General features: G+C 39.1%; 1 protein-coding gene across 5 annotated transcripts in view; it reads right to left on the reverse strand.

The window, feature by feature from the left end:
• Positions 1–201: 201 nt before the first annotated feature.
• Positions 202–24928, reverse strand: part of ENOX2 (ecto-NOX disulfide-thiol exchanger 2) — a 274222-nt gene continuing 249495 nt past the window's right edge. For 3 of the 5 annotated variants that reach the window (XM_043571659.1, XM_043571657.1, XM_043571654.1), the window contains 6 exons: positions 24241–24355; positions 12982–13163; positions 10525–10632; positions 6802–6910; positions 4272–4357; positions 202–1730 (listed from right to left, as the gene is read on the reverse strand). In XM_043571659.1, the coding sequence (XP_043427594.1) occupies positions 1599–1730; positions 4272–4357; positions 6802–6910; positions 10525–10632; positions 12982–13163; positions 24241–24355 (732 nt within the window). In that variant the 3' untranslated portion in view covers positions 202–1598. The remainder of the gene's footprint in view (positions 1731–4271; positions 4358–6801; positions 6911–10524; positions 10633–12981; positions 13164–24240; positions 24356–24928) is intronic. The other 2 variants (XM_043571658.1, XM_043571655.1) reach the window with 1 other exon arrangement.

Below are 24928 nucleotides of genomic sequence, written 5' to 3' on the forward strand. Positions count from 1 at the left end.
CCAACTTCCTGCTCCTGCCACAGCTGGGTGCCTCAGGGGGAAGTCAGCTTTCAGCATGAATGAGCCGCTGTGGGACCCTATTTCTACTTGTCAAGGCAGAAAGTTTAGCATCTTCTTTCAACATACTGGTAGTCCTAAGAAGAAATCGAGATGATTTGCTAAAGGATTAGAGAGCAAGTAATTCAAAACAGAACACCAAACTGATGTATAAAAAGGAATATTTATCTTTTAAAAATACAACTTTGAACACTACTGACATCTCATTTACAAAGTATTTTCCGGAAGTACTCTTCATTGGCTTTGCTTACTCAGTACATTCTTTTACTTTGAACCAAGACACAAGGGAGGGCATGCTTGTGTTATGATAAGCACCAACAGCACACAAGAAAAGATCATCTCTGCCTCAAAATACTAGCCCCAAATCTTCATCCTTTCCCTCTTGTTTCCATCAAGCAGGACTTCCTGACCAGTCCATGTGTGCTCTGCCATTGCAATCTGCCGGTAGGCATCATAGAGCTGGGGTGTCCCCAGCGATCGGCACTCCAGGTGGATGGAGCTGAGCCATTTGCCAGAAGCATCACACACCTGGGCTCATTCATTACCAAGAGTTTTCTACTAAGACTCATATCAACTCTTTGCAAACATTCAGCATGAAGTAAACATAATATTTACAGTAGTACACGGTTTGCAATTCAACACACTGACAGCAGAAGAAAAGGGACCAACAGACTTTGTAAGAAGGCTAGAGGCAAAAGCATATTAAAATAAATCCCTTCTGCTAGTGTGTGTGTGTGTGTGTGTGTACGTGCACGTACACATGTGCACGCATGTGTTTTAATTCATAGAAAACTAAACATGCCCTCCTTTAAAAGCAGACTATATACGAGGTGATTCTGAATAGCACATACACATGCCAGTCATACTGGACACTTGCTTTCTACGAATACATCTAGGTTTTTTTTTTTTTAAATCTGATATATTGGAGAAAATAACTTTGGAACATTTGTCAACTTTTGGTTCACAGTAATTTTGCAAAAAGCCACAAACCATGCTTTGTCTTTTAAAAGGTGAGCCTGGTCAGGTACCTTCTAGAAGATGCTGTGTTATTCATTTACTGGCTTACTGGGGAGTAGAGAGGCAATGTCAGTCATGGCGTGCTTAGTGTACCTCTCATTCCCCTCACCAGTAGCAACAATAATGTGAGGAGGAGTTTTGAAACACAAATCACATACAAATCATCAAAACATTTCAGTCAACAGTGTTTAAAAAAATACCAAACTCTACAGCAGTAGTACAGACACTGAAAACACCCCAAATACGCTTTAGCCACAGGCCTTTTTCGATACTACTAATAAAAAAAGACAACCAATTGACAGAAAGAGAGGAAGTTACAGCACTTGAGGCTTGAGTCCATTTCTTTTTAGGGCCTGTAGCTTGAGGTGCTCTAGGATCCTTATTTTAACTCAAAAGATATTCCAGGAATGAACTGGCAAACTGAAAACAACTTCCACTTGAAAAACATTGCTAATACAAATCACTTTTTAAGCTTGTCCAACACACATGTATTTGCAGGATCCCAGGTTGTTAGGCAAAGGGATTCAGGTCAATTTCAAGCCCTCAAAGCCACAGAATTTCCATCTCTTCTCCAGACTGGCTCCAACTCCAGTCATTTCCTGCTTGAAGGTGTGCTGGAGTCGGCTCATGAGACACTCCACGTCACTGGTGCAGATCTGTGGGGCAGAAAGAAGATCTCCATTCAAAAGCAGTTCCACCTTCCAGACAGAGTCCACTGAGGTTTTGTTTTATGCATATCATAACTGCTTTATTTAGGTAATAATTTACATATGACAGATTCACCAATTTTATGTGTATAGTTTAATGAATTTTAGTAAATTTATATAATTGGGCAACTATCACCACGATTCAATTGTAAAACATTCCATTGCCTATAGAAATTTCCTTCATGCCCCTTTGCAGTCCATCATCACTCCCCATCCCTGACTCAGATTTTTTCACTGCAGTTTTGAATTTTTTGGAAATTTTATATATCTGTAATCATACAATATGTATATAGTCTTTTGTGACTAGTTTCTTTCGGTTAGTATGATATTTTTGAGACTTATCACCACTGAGCTTTCTAATGAAAAGAGCTGGTGTCAGTTGTGCAGGGAGGCTTGGGTTTGTAGCCAGCTGAATGACAGCCAGCTGATCAGTGCTGGTGATGCTATGTGCAGGCCTACTGAAGCTGCAAAGCCTTTTGGGAGGGGAGGGAGGCAGAGCAGAATTCTTCACACATGTGTTGCTTTACAAAGGAAGAATGACAGAAATAAGGAATTCTCTGTATTCCTACTTCTGTGCATTGTCTCCCTCTCCCCACTTAACTTACATACCCCAATATAAAAACAAAAATGTATGGACCCCTTTAGGACTTGTTTCAGGTGGTCATCTTGACATTAGTAGCAACCTTCCTAACTGTGAACCTTGGGCACTAGGGCTCAGTTGGAGGGTACTAGGGGATCTTGAGAGAAACCCTGAGCTGCTGCCACACTGAATATTCCTGAAGTTGGCGCAAGGGAGCCGCCAGTTCTGTTGGCATCACTGCAGGCTCTCTTTGGGAGGTGCTGTCACTACTCTGGTAGGAAGCTGCTCAGGAGAAAATGGGCCTAACGTAGGAGTGAGGTCATGCTTTCTTCCCAGTGCTAGGAGTAGACTGTAGCCAGTTAAGTGAAAGAAGCACATTGCAGAGTATGTCATATAGAGCTGACTCTCCATTCCAAACTCATAAATATATAATGTTTATAGATACATACATACAATATAGGTGCAGCATATGTATAGAAAATGGTCTGAGATAAGATATGCTAAACTGTTAACAGTGGTCATCCTTGAGGGGTGGGACTGTTGGTAACTTTCACTTTCCCTTCACTATATTTCTATGTTGCTTACATTTTTAATGTAATGTGCATGCATTATTTTTTTACATTTTTTTAAAAAAAGGACCAGATCACTTTTACTGACACATAATTCAATTTCATACCACTTCAACCTACCACTGGGTCTTGGTACTCACATTCCATCCCTCCCTTTGCTGCCAAATGAGCTATTTAATTGCAGAATGGCACCACTTCCCAGAGATAAATGAGGGGGAGCTCTAGCTAGAACTAAAACAAATGCCATGAACAGGATGCATCAGCATAGCTGGATTCCCAAGTGGGCAAGTGCCTCTGTTAAGGGGACATATGCTTAAATGGCTTAGTATTTTGGACATGCAAATATCAGGAATCTGCATTCCAAAGGCACATCTCCAGAGCACTAGATCCTGTGAAATTGTGAATACAATCCATAAGCAGGATTAACTGAATGCGACTTCTGAAAAAAAAATTTATCATAGTTTATTTATTCGGAGGGGTCAAGTGTCCCCTCCTGTTTCTGTGAGGTGTTATGGACTTTCTAGGGAACTAACACCCTCGCTCCCCACGCTTTGTGAGGTCCCCCATAGGCATACAGGGAAGGAAGTGGCCCATGAGATCAGCTATGAGCAGAACTTGAGTCTGCATTGAAGACTTACTGTCCCATCTGTTCTGTTTTTGCCCCTGCCTTGATTGTTTCAACATAGATAATGGCAGTGGTGATGGTGATGACTTGAATAAGACTTTCGGTTCTGGGGGCACCTGGGTGGCTCAGTCGGTTAAGTGCCTGACTTCAGCTCAGGTCATGATCCTCACGTCATGTTCATGAGTTCTAGCTCTGTGTTAGGCTCAGCGCTGATAGCTCAGAGCCTGCTTGGGATTCTCTGTCTTTCCCTCTCTCTCTGCCCCTCCCTCATTCTCTTTCTCTCTCTCAAAAATAAATAAACATTAAAAAAGAGACTTTCGATTCTGAACATTAACATTAGCTAGTGGTTAATGGCTCAGTGTAAAAGTCTGACTGGGGAGAGATACTGCTTCATTTTCAGCTTATATGTAAATTAAAGAGAGGAGGAAAATTCTTCTAAGATGTATCTTGGAAGTAGGGTGGCCAGTTCATTCAGGTTTTCTCAGTACTTCCTGCTTCTGGCATTGGGAGTCCCAAGTCCTAGGAAACCCCTCGGTCTCAGACAAATGGAAGCAGATAGTCACCCTACTTGCACGAGGATGATTCTCACTGAATCGCAGTGAGAGAATAGGTGAGGAAAATTTCCTTAGAGCAATTACTAATGACTTCTGCAATAATTTCTGCATGAAGAAAATACCCTACATCCCCTTGCATGCCCATTTCAGGACCCCACATACCTTATTATCTAGACGGTGCAAGTAGGAACAGATGTATTCAATGCTTGCTCCAAATGGGTGGACATGAAGAAATGTGGAGATAATCCCTATAGTGACAGTACCATGGAGGTTACACTTGAGCATCAAATTCTTTGAGATGACAGCTAACTCACATATACCACGTACTATGGACTGGGCAATATTCTACGTTATATATATATTACTCATTTAATCTGTACAACAACACACTGCATATGCTGCCTCTCACTACACAATATCACATCTAGAAAAGCTGGCATGTGAGAAGTCACTTCCATCATTCATGATGGCTAAAGACCATTTGAGTTCTACACATCACAATGAATTTGGAATTTTATAATGAATTTAGATTGTGCTGGGTTTTTGCAGTTCTTCTGCACAGTCTTTAAATTGGACTTGAGCCTCTTATGCATTAATAATATCTTGCTGTTGTGGCCAAAGTACAAATCAGGTACTTTGGCTGATTCACTTCATGCCTCTTACAAGAGAATTTGCTGATTATATTTGGTTTTATTCTGTGCGTAGCTCTGTAAAGAAAAGCCAAACATTTCACTCACTCAAATGGTCACTAGCATTTTGTTTGTGCTTAGGGCACCAAATCTCTTGAAGTAACACATGTTTTTTTACAGAAGTTTACAGCTTCTGGGAATCTGCACAGTTTCTACTCAGCATAACTATGGGGTGATTGGCAGCTCTCCATACTGCGTTGATTGTTCTGGACATCACGTTAATTGTTCTAATACTTCTTTCTCTGGCAGCAGGTAGAATATAAATTGTTCAAAGACCTACTATTTCTTTCTTTAATTTTTTAAAATTCCTCTAAATAGACCCAGAATTGAGTTTGTTGAGAACTGCCAGGAAATAAAAGCTAAATTTGATTTGGTTTATAGGCTATAACTTGTCTATGCCTTTGAGTGACTGATAAAGAATATCACAAGTTTGAGTTGTAGCTTGAAGTTTAAATCAGTTCTTTGTGAAAATCCTCCAAATATTAGAGGGTAAGGAGGTGGGTTGGGGAATCCAGGAAAAGCTGATGATAGAGTTCAAAATCTGTTTGAAATGGATGCTATTACTTATAACACTACATTATTCTTAAATGATGAGGTAAATTGAATTGCTATACCGTGACTCAAACTGAGAAACTTGAATTCTAAAGAAGACAGCCCATGTCCAAAGGAATTCTAGGTGCTACGGCCAAGACAGGCTGTCTGTCAGATGCTGAGGAATAACTCCATAGGTTTCAAAACACTAAGCAGTTTTTGTGAGTTCACACTGAAAAAACCAATTTAAAAAATAGATTTTCCTTTCTGTCAGCCCAAGACTACATTCTTTAAAAAATAAAACAAGAAACACTTATCTTGAGAATCTTTGTTTCTACAACTATCCATTCACAGAGGCTTCCTTTTACCCTCAGCTCTTTGACAGGTCTCCCTGTTGCCTAGCCAATTTGTTAAAGAACTCTGAGTTGTAAAATGGAAATAAGTTGTCACTTTTCTTGAGGACTCAATGGCAGATACCCCTGCACATCTTTATTAACATATCAAAGTGTTAAATCTGTCTACAATATCCATTACCAAAGAAGGCAGATAAATCTTTAAGATATGCAGAAGCCAATCAGTGGAGAGAACTCCGGAGGTTGGGGTGGGGCCCGCTGTGGGGCTCAGCTTCCTAGAAGGCAGTTGGGATGATCTGTTGACACCCAGTACCCGTCCTTTGGGAATGACTGAATATTTTAGGACCTCAATCTGCTGCTGTTTTCCAAATGGAATACCAAGTCAACAAGCATTTGTGCAGAGTGCTCTAAGTACCAAGTGGTTCTCATTTACTGAGGGCTTCCTATGGGCTATGCACTGTGCTGAGTGATTCAGATGAATTATTGCATTTAATACTTGCAGCTGCCTGTTGAGATAGGTAATATTATGCCCATTTTGCAGATGGAGGGACTGAAGCTCAGGAAGAAAATGGTAGGGTCAAACAGGAAATCAGGTCTGTGTGATTCCTTGACTGTTTGTTTTATCCTGCCTCTGTGAATGAATTTTTATATGAGAGCAATTCTAGCATTTATCTCATCAGAGCCCACCAGTGACCAGCACTCCATAGACAGCCTCCAGAGTCATCTGCCTGTAATCTGGGGGGAAAAAAACTTCAGAGAGGCCCACGCTGCCTATGGAGGCTCATCTGGAAACCTCTCTGCCAAAGAAGAGTCTGAACCATAACCCTGAGTGGAATGAGGGGGCCCAGCTATCCTTGCATAGAGATTTAAAAATCTATGTGTTTCTCCAGCAGACCCCCTCTTGTGCTTACACCCACACATTTGATGTGTCAGCAACCACTGGAGCTTGAGAAGGACTGGGAGCTGCTGTTACCATTTTTATAAAGTCTATACTTATTCTTCTCCTGTTGTCTGCACTGTTGTGCTTCCTAAATGCTTAGCGTGTATATTCATCTTAGGTAAAACCCTTCCACCCTCCACCATAGCCAATACATGGGATGTGTGTGTTAGCTTCCTTACCCACTAGCAGTGCTTCACGTTCAGATTTGATAGGACTGCTGTTCAGGGTCTTCTCGAGAGGGTAGTCACTATCTTGGTTTGATGCACATAGTCTAGAAGCACAGCTTTCCTGCGGAAATAATATGCTTCCTGGGTCAGTTCACCTTACTGGGTAATAGGCTTGGATTCAATTATGCAACAGGGAGCTTCTTAATGTAGTACCTCAAAAGCAATACTGTACAATTTTGATTATTGAATGGAAAGAAAATAGCATTTTTATGCAAAAGCATCAAAGATTATCCAAAACTTCTTAATATGGCTCCAAAACACAGAAAAATTTAGTCATTCATCTTAACCAGGTTTTTTTTTCTGCCTTCAACATTCTTGACTCTAAACAGGTAATCTGGGAGAACCAGACCTAAACATTTACTGTCTACTAGATGTCAAACACTGTTAGATATGTATTATCTCCATTCTACAAATTAGGAAAGTGAGGCTGAGGTAAATTAGGTAAGTTGCCCAAGATCACATTTCTAGGAAGTGGTAGAGCTTAGATTTCATGCCAGGCCATCCAGTGTTAAAATGACTGTTCTTTTTAATTTTAGGTCCACACTCTGCTAAAGGTAAGCCCCATATCTGAGTGGAGAATCTATAATATAGTTAATCTACTCTCAGATAATCAGCTGTTGGCTTTTGAACTAAAAAGTAGAGCTTCTATTTATTATCAGCTCTGTCTTCTCTCTGATAAGGACATTATCAGTTAGGATATTCCTGACTTTACATCAAGAAATGACCACGATCAAAATATTACTCAAGTGGCTTTCTTTGTTGAAAGTTTTCTCCTTCTGAGTATAGCAGGTATGCTTCATAAGAGATACTCAGGTGAAACTCATGACCAACCATTAAACTGAAAAATACTGCCAGACCTTTCCTGGATCTTTCTTTCTCTCTTTGGGCACTGAGAACATCTTTTCTGTATTATAAATGTGAAGGAAGAGCCTTGGGAAGAAAGAATAAAAAAATCACTGCTTTGGGTCTTACTTCTCTTAGAAAAGGAAATGCTGGGAAAATGCTCCTGGGTGGGGCGGATCATGGCTGACTCAAATGCTTTGTCACTTCGCCCCTCCACAAGCCCTCAGCACGGAGAGGATTCCTTCTGTTTTCTTTATTTTTTATTTATTTATTTTTCAACGTTTATTTATTTTTGGGACAGAGAGAGACAGAGCATGAACGGGGGAGGGGCAGAGAGAGAGGGAGACACAGGATCGGAAACAGGATCCAGGCTCTGAGCCATCAGCCCAGAGCCTGACGCGGGGCTCGAACTCACGGACCGCGAGATCGTGACCTGGCTGAAGTCGGACGCTTAACCGACTGCGCCACCCAGGCGCCCCTTCTGTTTTCTTTAAAGATGACTTCAAAGCTTGTAGGATGTTGCCCCTGAATGACATGAATGGTCTATGCTGCAAGACATGTTGTTTAGTGGATTTACAGGCTTCCTGGCAGTAGTCAGAAGGGAAGCTTTTCTTGATGACCTACTCGATCTTTGGCCTTTAGAATCCAATCCAGGCAGTAACCATCATGCCAAGTTTGATTTAAAATCCTGGCTCACTTGTAAGCCATGGGTTGTACATCTCGTTCTAACCCCCTTAAAACATTAAATGATCCAGTAAGCCATTTCTTAAGTGTGAAAGTTTAACAGATTGGGGTTGATTTAAGATGTAAAGGCATCCTGAGAAGTTTTACACATCCTGAATAAAAATGTAGCCTTACTGAAACCTGACTTCAATTTTATTATAGCTTGCATTTAATAAATTAGAAGGTATATTGGAAGGATGCTTATCACCTTGAATTTTACTGGCAGATTCAAAGAGCTAGCTTTCTGCAGTAAGATAGACAGAAGTCATGCTGTTATACTGCAAACCACTGACAATAACTCATACTGTGGTTTGCTGTCAAGAAACCCAAACAAAACCCAAAGAGATCCCTCCTCACCAGAACTTATTGCCTTCCTTTCAACATGAAATTATTTTTTGCAGTCTGATGTAATGGTACTTTGCTTCCTAACCTAATTGTGTCAGGATGGAATATTTGGTCACAAATCAGCTTCCCAGAGAAGATCGGTTTATAATGAACTGTCATGACTTTCTCTGAAAGCAGCTTTGTTTACTGTAACAGGAAAAAAAAAACATTCTGAGTCACATTTTCCTGATTATCAGTTGGATCTCTTTTCTTCTCCTTTTTAGCTGCCACTTTGTGGTATATTCAAGTTCAGAATGGAAAACAGACTTAGGCACAATATGTTAAGTTTCTTCTATGTCATTTGATCTCTTGCTTCTTTAAATGAAATACTTTACAAAGCAGAAAGTGGCTTACACTAAAGCGCTAAAGATGACCTTACACTGGAAATGCCCTTAATATGTCATGTCAATCCTAAAGAATGATTCTAAGCATGACATCATTGGCATAGCCTCATGCCTATCTATAGTCTTCTGGTTACACACTCCATTTTATGCAAGAAGCAAAACAGCTATGTAGCAGCTCCGAAACACTTTAGCAGCTCGAAAAGGATGAGGAAATTCCTGCTACACAGAGAAGTGTTGGCACTTTTCAATTAAATGCATGATAAATGAATTTCTCTGGGATTGTGCTCATTTCTTTAATAGCACCCACAAAACTGGAAAGTGAGCTGGTTTTATGAAGTGGAAGAATTAAAAGCATATTGCAAATGGCCTCCAGAAGAAAACACTTTCAATCATTTGTTTCAACTACACCAAGGCTGCCAGTTCTTAATGGCACTTTGGGGGAAGTCACTATGCTGGGCAAACACACCCAGGGCCTGCACACACTGCATCTTCCTGAGCTGAGCACAGGAGATAAAAAGTATGAGCTCTTATGGAACAGTAGCATTGTTGATTTCTGGTTCTTGGTCTAAGCTCCTAATCTCTTCCTTCTGAGACGTTAAAATCAGGTAGTTATGGTCAATGGGCCTTCCTTTTCAGAGGTTAGCTTTGGTTGGATGTTCAGGCATACAGACAGTTAGAGAGAGGTATGGTTGGGAGACACCATCTGTAGACATTAACACCTTAAATAGACTGGGCACCAGATTCATGCTTGTGACACATTAACTCATCCAGATGTTAGTAGACTCCCTAAGAGGCCCTCATCGGCAGTTCTTATTGCTGCAAAGCCCCATTTTACCCTTCCATGTTGCTATTATCTAGCTTTAGAATATTCTTTGTGTTTACTTTCCACACATTTTCTCCCCTTTTGGTTTTGGTTATTTCATCTGCAGCTGCTCATTATTACACTAGATGGAGTGTCTGCAAAGAAATGCCAATGTTCTAGTTGTACTTGTGTTTGTTTCTTCCTTTAATGAAATGCTTCATTAAAGGTATTCTGTGTCACGTGGGTTTTCTATGTTGTTATTTGCGTGGTAAGATGAAGCCAGAATGAGGTGTACGCTCTGGTCTTTTCCAAGATGGAAAGACTGAAGAACTGTAGGGATGGACTAATCTTTTTATTAATTGAAGAGTATATTCTCCAGAATCCTTAGATATGCCAAGGACTCACATCTAAAGGCAGAGCCCTTCATTCAAGAATTACCCCCAGAGAGGGGGCTTTTAATTCCCATTCAGCCAAGCATTCCACATTGATTCCTACTGCAGTAACTTCCAGGGCATTTTCACTGTCACTGAAAAGGGGGGGAAAGGGTAAGGGAACAGCAATCACATAGAACTGATATACCTTTTCTTTAAGGTTTTCCAACATTTTTTCCACCTGTAGCTTGTCATCTTTGACTTTTTCAAGTTCAGCTTCTTTTCTTTTGTATTCCTCTTGGACTTTGAGTAGATGCTACAAGAAAAGCCAAAAACAATCAAGTCTTCAGGAGCCACACTTCATTTAAAAATCCTGGGTGAAGTTAGATAGTAGGATGGCCTGCCTCACTTCCTCCCAACTCACACAATCATTTCTCCATGCAGAGATACCAAAGGGAAAATCAAGGTACTTTTTACTTAAAGTTATTTTATCTAGCTCTTGGGACCTTCCTTTGGATTTGTTCATATTTTAGAAAATGTCTGAGAAACTAATTGATCTAATCACTTAACTTTCCTATTCCAGCCAGGGCTAAGGATACGATGTAGTTAATCCCATGTGGACAGTTTCTTGATTGCTGCATAGAACTTAATGTTGGAAAGCATCCTTTCAAATAGCCATTTTCCAAGCTTAGTTCAATTTCTGTGAGGAAAGTAGTAAAGAACCCACATTTCACAAATGTTTGTTTCCATATCAGTAGGCAAGGAACTGGATTCATCATTGCTAATGATGACAAAAATACTATTTATTTAGCATCTAAAATATGTCACATTGTGGAAAGGGTTTCATATGTGTGACTTCATATGAACCTCAAATAACCCTATGATATAATCCTGAGATTTACAGAAGTTCAGTGCTTTGCCTAAGGCCATTCAGATAGTAAGTGACAGAGTCAAGATTTAAACCCAGGCTGGGACCACCTCACAGTCCATGATCTTAACCACTATGTTAGACTGTACTTCTTTTGGGGATAAGATGAGAGAACTTTGATCTTATTTACAAGGCTGTTTTCCAATAAAAAGTAATAAAAATGAGTGAAATTAATTTGTCAGGATGTAGAGACCTAATTTTCTCTGAGGCCTCTGAGGTGATGAAATGAAAAAAAAAAAAAAAAAGAGTTCACCATCTTTAAATTGTTTTTTTTTTAATTTTTTTTTAACGTTTTATTTATTTTTGAGACAGAGAGAGACAGAGCATGAATGGGGGAGGGGCAGAGAGAGAGGGAGACACAGAATCGGAAGCAGGCTCCAGGCTCTGAGCCATCAGCCCAGAGCCTGACGCGGGGCTCGAACTCACGGACCGCGAGATCGTGACCTGGCTGAAGTCGGACGCTTAACCGACTGCGCCACCCAGGCGCCCCATAAATTGTATTTAAGTAGCAGAACTGTCCTTATGTGGAATGGTTTCAAAATCAAGGTAAGAGGGAAAAACAACAACAAAAATGTTTCCAAAGTTTTACTTTTCAGAGGCTTGCAAAAGACTGCTGGAAGAACTAAAAGACACAGTACAGTACAATGTACATTGTCAAAATTCTTTGAAGTTTAGCCGAGGAGATTCATTTTTTTGTGGAAAGATCTCTGATATATTTTACATGTCCTAATTAAATTCCATAGTGACAATAAAAGGAAGGTAAGCATTACTTCACACATTTTGCTAATAGAAAAGGTGCAATATTAATGTGATATTGCTTGTCACTCAGGAAGACAGTTGTAGCAGAAGTAATAGGAACATGGGACTCTTAGTGCCAGAAGAGACTCCTTGTTCACAATTTGTGATTTCCAACCAGCAATAAGCTTTGCCCTAGATAATTCCAAGGCATACAATTAAAAAAATTATTGCTACATTTAAATTGTAAGGAAAATGGTCGGTAGTCTGGCAAGATGGAAGAGGATAGTACCTTTACTCAGAAATACTACTCCTTTATGATGATGAGAACAGATGTTGATATCTTTTTAATTGTAGGCTCACTGTAGTGATGGCTACATAAAACATCTAGATGTTGAGCATCTATTACACAATGTTGTATTTGAATGCAATTACAGTTGGATGCACCTATTTACTTTACTTTTTATACTTGTAATAATGTGCAGGTAAACTCATTCACATAAATGACTGAAAACAAACCAAAGCAAAATAAAAGCAAATTGGTGTTATGGGCCCAAAGCATTGATACTGACAAAACAAGGGTAGGATTCCTGCCATTTCTCCTAAAAGGCTGTATTGTCCAGCACTGGATCAAGTAAATACTTATTCACCAGCACTTTTTCATATCTAAGTAAGTGAGGCTCTTCATAAAGACCCTGAGGCCCTTTCCAGATCCCCAAGTACCTTCTGAAGCTTAAAGATTAGATTATGTTCAGTGTAGTTTTATTGTTAAGTGTTTTCACTGAATCTTTATTCTTTGAAAAGTGGTGACCCACGGCTACATCTGTATTGGCCAGAATATTTCATTAACCACCACCCATGATCCCTTCCTCAGCTATGACAGAGAACAGGCTGTCAAGAAGAAGAAGAGACTTGCTATCCTATTTGCTTGTGAGGGATCCTCATTCAGGTGAGGAGCTGGCGCCGGCTTTCCGAAAAGCTCAGAAAACCAAGGGCCTTTACCTGTTGCATTCCTTGCAGGGCTTGCTGCAGGAGTTTCAGCTGCTGCTCCTTGTTTGGGTCGTCTTCTCTGTGGGCTTTGCCCTGCTCTTGCTTCAGCAGTTCTACCTCATTCCGATAGGCATCGAGCTGCCAACGGAGGCTGTCATTTTCTTCCTTCAAAGCTTCTGCCTGTGACACTAAGGCTGAACAATCAATATAAAGTCGAACATCCGTATATCCATATTCCTTTGGGGTTCATCTCGGTACCATAAAAACTTAGTATTTTTCAGTTGATGTGTATAAAAAGACTCTTGAGCAACTTAGGTTTGAGTTGCCCATGGCAGCAAGAGATGGACACAAAAGCCCACAGCACCATTTTTGTAAATGAACACAGCAGTCCAACATACTGAAGTCATTGTCATGTTTCCTACTCGTCACCCCAAATACAATCATGATGTTTCCAGCTACCATTGGTTACTTTTATTTGGGAGGCAGCAAATGATAAGAGCTCTGTCATAACAGAGTATAGGAATAATTGTCTTGAACTGACGTCTGTCCACACAGTAATTTTTGTGGCAGTTGTTTTTAAAAATGTAGCCTTCCTTGCCTGTTCTCCCGAGGAAAGGTAGATATACAAATTAAGACACAAGACTTCTGGTCTCTGGTCTGGTGTGTAAGGAGTTTACAAGTCACCATTCCATCCTGATGACAAGTAAAAGCTGAATAAACTGAAAGATCAACAACTCTCCTTAGATCCATGAGAGAAGTGAAGACACAGGGCTGCAACTGGACAGACAGGTGAATACAAAGAATCACAACTTACCAAGCTAAAAACCTATGAGCAGAAAGTCCCACAGGAACCAGGGGCAAGCAAGAAAACATAAACTGTAATTGGATAATTGCTGGAGGCTCAGTGTGGACAAGTCTGTGATTTGAAAAGTCCAGAGGCACCTAGTCATAGTGAGGTCTATATACTTTAGTGAGTTTTACCTCTAGGAGCACAACCAAGTTCTTGCAATGACTATTGGAGAAAAATCCCCTTGTGCTTCCATTGAGGGTGGGGAAGGAGAAACCATTTTGAAATATACCAGAGCATTCTGTTCTTCTTAACAAGGCCTGCCTTCAGAAGAAACTATTTTACCATAGCCTGACCTGCTAGCCTAACGTGCTATTACCAGAGCCTAACTGACCTGGAGAAGGGAAATACCCAAATATACACCCTTTCAGCCATCCTGCCACAACTAAGGTTGGTGAGGGGGGAACTGATAAACACTTGTGAAGCTCACAGTCCAGAGGCATATGATCACTAAAAGACTGAGATCCAATCACAGGACTATAGAATGCTTCCCATACATTACTGCCACACTGCTAAAGTCCTATTTGCTAGAGTTTTTTTTTCACCCAGTACATCCTGTCAGATTTCAACAAAAAAATTACAAGGCATACTAAAAGGTACAAAAACACACTTTGAAGAGACTGAACATGGATCAGAACAAGAGTCAGATATAGCATGCATGTTGGAATTATCAGATCAGGAATATAAAACAACTATGATTAGTATGCTAATGGGAAAGGTAGATAACATGCAAGGACAGATGGATAATGTCAATGGAGAGATGGAAATTCTAAGAAAGAATCAAATAGAAATGCTAGAGATAAAAAAAATACTGTAACGGAAATGAAAAAAAGTAATATTAATTATTAAAAGACGGGACATGCCTGGCCAAAGAATCTCTGAGCTTGAGGATATGACAATAGAAACTGCCCAAACTTAGAAGCAAAGAGAAAAAATCCTGGAAAAAAACCCCATGAACTATGGGACAATCACAAAAGATACACATAATGAGAATATTAGAAATGAAGGAAAGAAAGGAATAGAAGCAATATGTGAAGCATTAATGGCTGAAAAATTCCTCAAATTATTACCAGGAAGTTCAGAGAACATCATACAGGGTAAATGCCAAGAAATTAGACCTGAAAAGACACCTCACCAAAGACATATTAGTGGCAAGTAAGCATCATCATATGTCATATGTCATACATCATTAGGGAATTACAAATTAAAATAACAATGAGATACCACTACACACCTATTAGAATTGTGAAAACCCAAAACAATGACAACACCAAGTGCTGGCCAGGATGTGGAGCAAACAAAAACTCTCTTTCAAGGAGGTCACTTGTTGGGATGAGTACTGGGTGCTGTATATAAGTGATGAATATCGAGTTCTACTCCTGAAACCAATACTACACTGTATGTTAACTAATTTGAATTTAAGTAAATAATGTATTCTAAAAAAAGAAATAAAACAAACAAAAAAACCCTTCTCTTTCACTGCTGGTTGCTTTCATTGCTGGTGCTTCATTCAGGCACGTTGGAAGATACTTTGGCAATTTCTTATAAAACTAAACATATTCTTAGCATACAATCTAGCAACTGTGGTCCTTTGTATTTACTCAAGTGAACTAAAAACCTATGTCCTCCCAAAAATATGCACAAGGATTTTATAGCAGATTTATTCTGGCAGTTTTCTAATTGCCCAGACTTGGAAACAACTGCAATGTTCTTTAGTAGATTAATGCATAAACAAACTGTGGTACATCCAGAAATGGAATATTAGTGCTAAAAAGAAATGAGTGATCAAGCGATGAAAAGACCTGGAGGAAATGTAAATGCTTATTACTAAGTGAAAGAAGCTTATTTAAAAGGCTATATAACTTATGACATTCTGGCAAAGGCAAAATGATGGAATCAGTAAAAATATTAAAAAAAAAAACCAACCCTAACCTGGTTGCCAGGGGTTGAGGGCGTAGGAAAAGATGAATAGGCTGAAAATAGAGGATTTTTAGAGCAGTGAAACTATTCTTTATGATACTATAATTGTGGATACATACATTTTAAACATTTTCCAAACCATAGAATGTATAACACCAAGAGTGAACCCTGATGCCAACTAGAAACTTTGGATGATAACCATGTATTCAGTGATTGTAACCAACGTACTCCTGTGATGCGGGATGTCAATAGTGGGAGCAGCTGTATGTGTGTGGAGGTGGAGACAGGGTGTTTGGAAACTCTTTACTTCTTGTTCAATATTGTTGTAAATCTAAGACTGCTCTAAATATTAAAAATTAATGTATTAATTAAAAAAAACCTAAAACACATGAGGAAACCTTGGTTAGCTTTATTTATGAGTATGGCACATTTTTCAAGGTCAAAAATCACAAAAGCTATTTCAAAATATTTAATCAAAGGATTTTCATTCATTCACCAACACTGAGTACCTTCTCTGTATCAGGTTATGATAATGGTAAAAAATGAGATTCCACTAATCTCTATGGTTTACAGTCCAAATTAATAGAAACATTTGTAGTTTATTCCAGTTTTGATTCCTAACACAGGATAAACCCTAGAAAAGAGACATCAAAATGGATCAAATTAGAAACCTGTACATTAAATATATAAGAATGTTAAAAGGAAACTTGTCAAAGGTGTGATTTTTTTTCAGCTACTTATGGGGAGGGATTTTGGGTCGAAGAAAGTAAAAGAAAGTCATAGATATCAAATCTTCAAGATTAGCTATAAGTGGTGGAAGAAGAGTTTTCTAAAGGGATTTCAAAGACCAGATTCATGCTGTACATTATAAATGGAAACAAGCTGTGCTTTACAAAGATGAAATATAGAGAAGAAACCCACATTCTGAGTGTGAAAACACCCCCTATTCCTAAAAGGAGGCTGCTTTTGGTTGGGGGGGCGGTTTGCAGGGTTTAATTCCATGCTTTCAACCTTAGGGTTTTCCTAAAACAATCAGGTTCCAATGTAGGCTGATGTGATCAGACTGTCTGCCCAAATTAGAGTGGCAACACTTCCTATTATATGTCAGTGCACACATTTGTTTTTTGTGGATGGCCATGTAATTATCCTGATATGGCAGTTTTAAACCTTGCATTTTAGTTCTAAAAAGAAATTACAAAAATTTGTGGCATGAAACCTTCATTGTATATTTGGTTTTATTACTGATTTTAATTTTTACCATAATCATACAGCTTTTGTGTCTTTGAAGAGAAAGCCGTTACACAGAGGGTTGGAGTCCCAGCACTCTAAATACTATCTATCCTTGTCATCTCTTCCAGCAGCTGGGATACTTGTCATTGGGCAGGAAGCACCCCTCACAATCACAACACCAAAAGAAGATGCTAAAAGTGAAGATGACTGTATATAGGAAACTCTATGGCAAAAGGGCCATTAGCTATGTGCCAAATGGCAAGAAATATTTGATTTGCTTGCTGGGTCAGTACCAAGGATAGCATCTCGAGCTGGAGTTCTGAAAAACACAGAGGTTACTCTGTAAATCAAGTGACTGCTACAGATAGACATTTATTTCTGCTTTGGTTTGCATGTTTGTCCTCTGGCAAGCCATGCGGCTCAATACTAGTGATATTTCATCTTCCCCCTTTTGTTTCTTCTTGTACTGCAGGCCAGTGATTATGCTATGTCTTACAAGTCATGTGGAGAAACATGGAACAGAAAAGGGCAGCGATCCAGGAGCATGGTTAGAGGCATAGTCTCCAGTTTAAAAGTGAAACTTTTCCCTCTGAGCAAATGAGGAGGAAAGACTGCTTCTCTCCCTGGGGAAAGGGCATGCTGATAAGCAGAGCTAGATATCTGCAGCCAAGTGGGAACAGATAATCATCTCCTCAGATTGGACGTGTCACTAAGCAAAAGAGAATGTGATCTCCTTTAATGCCACCAGGGCACCTTACTTAAGAAATGTATTTCCCACTCTCTGAAATGAGGGTTTTTGTCATTTTAATGAAGACACCAAGTCTTTACTTTCACAGACCTAATATTAATTGGGCACATTTCTGAAGTTGGAGTTCTTTGTACATTGCCAGAGCATTGAAAAGTTCAGTATTACCTTTTAATAATATGTTTGAGTAGGTGAATCCATCAGTCTTGATACTAAAGAGCATAGTACAGTGAATTTATTCATATCTTGCCATCATTAGTTCTCAGCTGTTCCTTTTTGACTATTTCCTATATGGGAAAACCATTTCTCTTTATGGGGATTGCTCCTCAGACCTGAAGGCTGCGAGTTCATTATGGCAATATGAAAGTACGAAGGCAGCTGTGAACTCTTTTTAGAGGAACCACTGAGAGCAAAATCCCAGATATGTTTTTCTATAACAAAAGATCTGAAAGGATTTTGTGCCATTAAAAAATTAACGGCTAAGTTTCTTCAGTGGTGCAAAGAAAACAACAATTTTAATGGAAGTAAATTCAGGGGGTTGGCCACCCTCACAAAGCAGCATTACAAGAGATGCTTACAAAATGTTACCAAATTATTGAAGGAAGATGTTTAACATATGTTACCAAATTATAGAAGGTAAACTGTGCAACATTCCTCTCAAGGTTCATATAAAAAGTTTGAGCTGGAGTGATTCACAAAGAAAAAAAGCCAAAAAGGAAATTTTGAAAGAAACAGAGGGACATATGAGTAGTTGCAGGCCAGTTCAGGCAAAATTTGAAGTGAGTTTCCTGACCTCCCAAAGGTTTGCTTTCCTTACCTCTGCAGGTCATTACTCCAATGAGGCTTCTGCCAGTATGGATGCACCAGGGACTTCATTGTTTCTTCTCTGAGCTCTCTAAATTCCCCTCTCAAAGCAAGTATCTTCATCTGTCAGTTGTCCCACTGCCCCTCATCACCCTCAGACTGCTCTCGTTCCTTGCTAGGACCTTTAATCTCTTGAAGTGGCCTACTTCACCCAGTCCATTAACTATTTTCTGGCTAAAGAGATTCTACTGCAAACTCCTTGGTACCCTGTATTCCTTCACCCTCCTGAAAACCTTTGGCCAGTCTTACCATGCCAGTTCCTAGTTCATGTCCACTTGACTCAACCTTCTCTGCACCTTACCCTGGCTGCAGAGGACTCTTATAGGAAGGTGTGTAGCTGAGCAGTCCTGGTCAATACAGACTCATGTTGGTCCTTGCTGCTGGGTCTCTTACCTCTCACTGATTTCTTCTTTTCATCCTGCCCAGGGCATTTATTCCAGGTCTGCTCCTGCCTCTTCATGGTCTCATTTCCAAATCACTTCCCTAATCAAGAGTTGACCAATCTCTTGCTATATGGAGAAGCATGGGATGCATATATACTTTTAGCTTCACCTCTCTTATCTCAGAAGAAGAGGATTCTTCCCTCTCTGAAGAAAACTCCACCTGAATTTGGATCACTCCCCATTCTTCTCCAGGATTCCACTTCCATAATTATCCACAAGTACTCTTTCATTCTCAAGCATCTTCAACCTCACTCTCTCCATGGCCTCCTTCCCTTCTATTGAACAACAAACAACAATTTAACTTTAACTTTGTTACCAATTCCAGTTACCATTTACAATACCTGCATTTACTTTTGCTCAGCACCCAACTCTTTGACCTGTGGACTCTGTCCACTTTCTCTCCTCAACATCATATGTTCTGGCCCCTACCTCTATCACTTTACTAAAATAGTTCTGGCTCAACACTGTCCTCAATTCCTTCCTTCTTTAGAATATCTGATGATGTTGATTATTTCTACTTCTATACATTCTTCTTGTGGGCTCTATAATCCAATGTTTTTCTAGTTTTCTTCCAGCCTCTTAGACTGCTCTTTTTCTAACTCCTCTGCAGTCTCCTCTTTCTTTCCTTCTCCCTTACTGTGGGGTGGCCATCAAAGTTCTGTATTTAGCCTTTTACTGTTCGCCAGGCTTCAGCCAACACCTCTGTACTACCATCTTCTATTCCTTCCACTTCCTTCAACCCTGATTTGAATATAAATCTCATATCTATTTCATAATTACCTACTATCTGAAACTGATCTCATATTCTATAAATCAGTCCCATGCACTAGTACATTTCTGTCAGTGCTATTATTATGGGTTTAATTTACACCTCCCCCCACCCCCAGCCACAAATAACTTTATGTTGAAGCCCTCAGAATGTGACCTTATTTGGAAATAGGATCTTTGCAGAGGTAATCAAGTTAAAATGAGGTCCTTCGGGTGGGCTTATGGACTTATACGACCAGTGTACTTATAGAAAAGGGAAATTTGGACACAGAGACATGTAAAGAGGGAGAATGTCATGTAAACATGAAAGCAGAGATTGTGGTGATGCATCTACAAGCTAAGGAACGTCAAAGATTGCCAACAAACCATCATAAGCTATGAGAGGCATTGGGGCTCCTGGGTGGCTCAGTTGGTTGAGAGTCCAACTTCGGCTCAGGTCATGATCTCACGGTTTGTGGGTTGGAGCCCTGCATCGGGCTCTGTTCTGAAAACTCAGAGCCTGGAGCCTGCTTCGGATTCTGTGTCTCCCTCTCGCTTTGCCCCACCCCTGCTCACACTCTGTCTCTCTCTCTCTCCTTCAAAAATAAATAAACATTAAAAAAATCTTAAAAAAAGAAGCTAGGAGAGACATGGTACAGATTCTCCCTCCAGCCCTCAAGAGGAACCCACCCGGATGACACCTTAATCTCAGACTTCTGGCCTCCAGAACTGTGAGGCAATAAAACCCAGTGTGTGGTACTTTGTTGCAGTAGCCCTAGCAAACTAATACAACCACTGACTCTCTTGTCTCCCAGACTAGAAAACCTCACCTCATCTCAGGTTCTTGCTTTTTCTTCCCCATCTATATCAAATATCAAATCTTGTGTCAAAGACTTTAGTTCTTCTTCTGAAGTGACTCCTAGCATCTTTAATCTCATACTTTCTGTTATATCCTTTTCTTCTACCATTTAATCTCAGTTCTTGTTACCTTCACTCTAGTCCTGGGTTTCACTATTTCATATCTAAATTCCTATAAAACTCTCTGACAGATCTCTCTTTATCCAAAATTATTTCCTAAAATATATAATCATTATAAAATATTATATTATAAAATATATAATGTTGCTTTTATCATACTAGCACCATGATTGAGATATGCTTATAGTGCCATATTGTCTATTATGCTAAATGTAACCTTGGCTTCATGGTTCCCATAATCTAGACCCACCTTGTCCACTCAATATTTTATCCCCCTAAACCCATCATCCTTATTTCCCTCTTTGAGTTCTGTTCCTTATCCGCTCCTGCCTCCACATCAAGATATCTTCTTACTTTCCCTCCTCTTATCCAAACCTGTTCATCGTTTAAGGTCCTGATCAATTTTCACTGACTGCAACTACTCTGGCCACACTAGTATCTCTTGTCCTTGTTGCATTCTAATCAGTCCTTACAGATTAGCACCAAGTGGTATTTATTATATTTTATGTAAATTTACATATATTGTACCTCTATTTCCATCAGCTTATAGGATGCAGTGCTTGTTAATTAATTGATAGATCAAACTCTTAAAGAGGGAATAATGAGAAGTGGAGGGAGGGAAAGAAGATTGGATACCCAGAATAGTGAAAACTTCAGCTAGAACAATGCAAGAGAATGAATCTAAGTCAATGTTTTCCAAATGTGCTCCCTGGACCACCAGTATCTAAATTGTTTAGGATGCCTGATAAAATGCAAATTCCTGAACTCCATTATGGACCTAGTTAATCAAACCCTGCAGTGCAAAAATCAGACTTTTTAAAGGTAACCCAATGATTCTTATATATACCAACTCTGAGAACCACTAGTCCAAGTGGAGAAGGCAGACAATAGATATGTTGAAAAGGAACAGCTGTTCTTAGGTTTACTGGCCACATGTACTTTCCATCATGGCCATCAATAGAATGAAATAGTTTAGTTTCTCACTATTATGATTTGCTTTGATGTGATAACCTCTCTTCAACACATTGCTTTGAGAACAGCAGTCCTTTCTTCCATGGCAAGAATATTTCTACTACTGCATCATAAATGTGAGCTAGGTAATATAGACTCTCTTGAAGAATAGAAATTTGTGGCTCTCCAAGGGAAGGTAACTGATACTGCTAGGCCAGCTTTGACTCTTACTTTCTTTGGGAAGTAAAATTTAACCACAGTATGCTATAGGCGCCTGGAATTCAAGTTTGGTAGCATGAAGAGAGAAATAGGAACTCTGAGATCTGGTGCTTAAGCCTTTAATTGGAACCAAGTGATAACTAAAACATGTAGCTGATTTAGATAAAAACTGAGGACCCACTTACTGGCTCACACTGAGCAGGATTTCTGCAGCTGACTACTACAGAAGCAAGATAACAAAATCAGATACGATCGAGGGGAAGAAAAATGCACAAAAGTCCTTGAATTAAAATGAATTGAAACCTTCTGGGAGAAAAGCTATTTGGTAAGCTCCATTAAGTCTATTGTAGATAGCTTTATTTGACAAAGCAGCATCCTGGCATGTGGAACAGGAAAGAAAATAGCTATAAGATGATCTGTCAGGGAGTTTTCAGTCTCTAAACGAATAAGATTCTGTGCAGTAGCCAATACAGCTTTTAACTCAAAAGAGATACAGAAGCAAAATGCAATTATATAACACTAGTAAGTGCATTTAATCTGAATCTCCCATAGACACTCCCTCTCCCAATAACTCCTCAAACTCAGCAATTTATCAAGCAAATACTCACACTTATGATCACATTCATTTCAGGGTAACACTGGATTAACACTATACAATACTGCAGATACTTAGATGGAAACAATTCTATAAGTCAAAGATTAGTCAGCTATAAAACATCTTGGCTAAGAACTTAAATAATTTGAATAGCTCAATTATTATTAAACTCTTTTGTTTTTTAAGCTATAAGTTTATAGTATGTGTTCATAGTAATTAGGTCACTGTTCTGAAAATGCTATCTAATGATTAAAGGATTTATTCAATATATATGGAGAGTTATATGTTTAGGGATCTAACATGTGGCAGAAGTAGAGGAAATTCAGATGTAACAGCCACAAATGCCTTTTTAAAAGTCTGACTTGGTGGTTTTCTTTCCTTAAGAGTTTCTCTTGATGGAGTGAAGATTCTAGGACCACTCAAGTGGCTATAGAGCTGCTGACTTCAATATGCAAGTACTGGAACCAAGAAGTTCCAATTTGCATTATAATCAATAGGTTCTCTGTTTCTGTGTGTCTCTCTCACACACACAGTAGGGACACTTTACTACAATATCTCCAATGTCTCTAGCACAGTTCTTGGCATGCAATAGGTATTAAGTGAATTAATGAATTCATTTAGCCATCACAACATTCCTGTTAGATGGTTGTATAATGTACTTCTTACAACTATAAAACCTGAGGCTCAGTGGGACAGAAGTCCTTCCTGTGTCAAGAAAAACAGTTTGGACTAGAACTCAGCTGCCCTAGCTTTAGGTCTGATGCTTTGTCCACTGTACCTTAGTGACTCCTAAGATTGTATGGAATGGCTTACCTGAAAACACTGGTTTGATTTTAATCTTACATCTGGTAATCCCCGCCCCCCCCGATAAGATTTGTTATGAAATTGAAGGGTAGTGTATTCTCATATTGTTCAATATGTTTGTGTTGTGAGTTCTACTGGGGACCCACACTATGGCTGCACACTGAGGTCCTGAGTATACTAAGTAAGAGCAAAAGCTTTTACCAAGACATCTGTCTGTAGACTCTTGTTTGGTTCCCAATAAACCCCTCAGTAACCAGTAACTACAATAAAAGGCAGCAGATAGGTAAACTATCATATAAAATAGATATTTCCTGTTACTTGGTACAGTCTCTTTTAACTTTGTGATTCCTTAACGAAAAATATTTCATTTATATGAAGATAAATTTATCAAAAGTATCTTTTGTGATTTCTACCTTTGGAGACCTTCATCCCCAATTATATAACCAACTCCTACATTTTCCAGACTTTCTTTTGTATTTTTTTGTTTCTGTTTTTTTTTTTTGACTTCTGAATCTTAAATTCATCTGTTACTAATTTTGGTGTAAGGTATAAGTGACATAGGGATCTAACTACTTTGTAAATGGCTACTTATATATTTATGTATAAGCTCTCATGATTCCTACTGTAGAACATATTATTAATAAATCCAAATCAAATATAGAACAATGCTGCCTAAATGTCAGCACTCCCAAGAAAAAAAAAAGTCCACTTTCAATTAGGTACTGTGATGGAATATTGGAGTAAATAAGAAGATCCTGTAGCCACAGGGTTGATATTCAGGCACTATGTACTTATATGGCTTTACCAATTGTTTCTTGCTGGCTCCAGACTGATGGTTTTGTGCTCATACCTTACTGGGTGTTAAAAGTTTTAAAATATCTCTGCAAGTAGATGTTAGTTAAATGAAAGAAAGAAGAATTATTTTTACCTGATTCCTCAGTTTCTTTTGTTTCTGTTGTTTCTTCTATTTCATCATCAGACATCTCCATTTCTTCCTCTCTTCTGATTCCCATTAACTCGTCATTATGTATGTTGCGAATTTCCTAAGGTTAAAAGTTATGCCTTTTAGGTAGGAAAGCTTTGAAAATGCTGAAGGAATGAACACAGTTAAGGAAAAGATAAAGCTGGGTTTTTTGACATATGACAAAACTTCAGAGTACTCTTAAGGCAAGGGCAAAGGGGCATGTTGGGGCTGAAACTGTCTCAACAGACAAAGCAGACTGTACATTCTGTCTTTCATAAGGCATTCTTACTATATCCAGATCTCTGACCATTGATGATTCTTATATCCATTCTATATTAGAAAGTACTGTTGGTAATAAAAGACCTCTCACCTCTTACATGGATTTCTGAACTTTCCCTTTAGGGTTCTGCCATTTTCACCTTCCCATGTCAAATCCCTTGATTTTGCTCCTTTCCATCCTCTTCCCTTTCCACTTACAGACTTACTCAGTGGAACTCTTAATATAACTTTTTAAGGTTTAGAAGTTACAGCAAAAATTAGCTGTCAGGAGTGAACTTCTATCAGATCAACCCTTCCATGGATAATAACTGTACTCTGAACAAAACACAAAGTCAGACCAAACCAAACCTCTAAGTACTTGATGGCACTGGAG

This window comes from Prionailurus bengalensis, chromosome X (assembly GCF_016509475.1).
Source record: "Prionailurus bengalensis isolate Pbe53 chromosome X, Fcat_Pben_1.1_paternal_pri, whole genome shotgun sequence".
Lineage (NCBI taxonomy): Eukaryota > Metazoa > Chordata > Mammalia > Carnivora > Felidae > Prionailurus > Prionailurus bengalensis.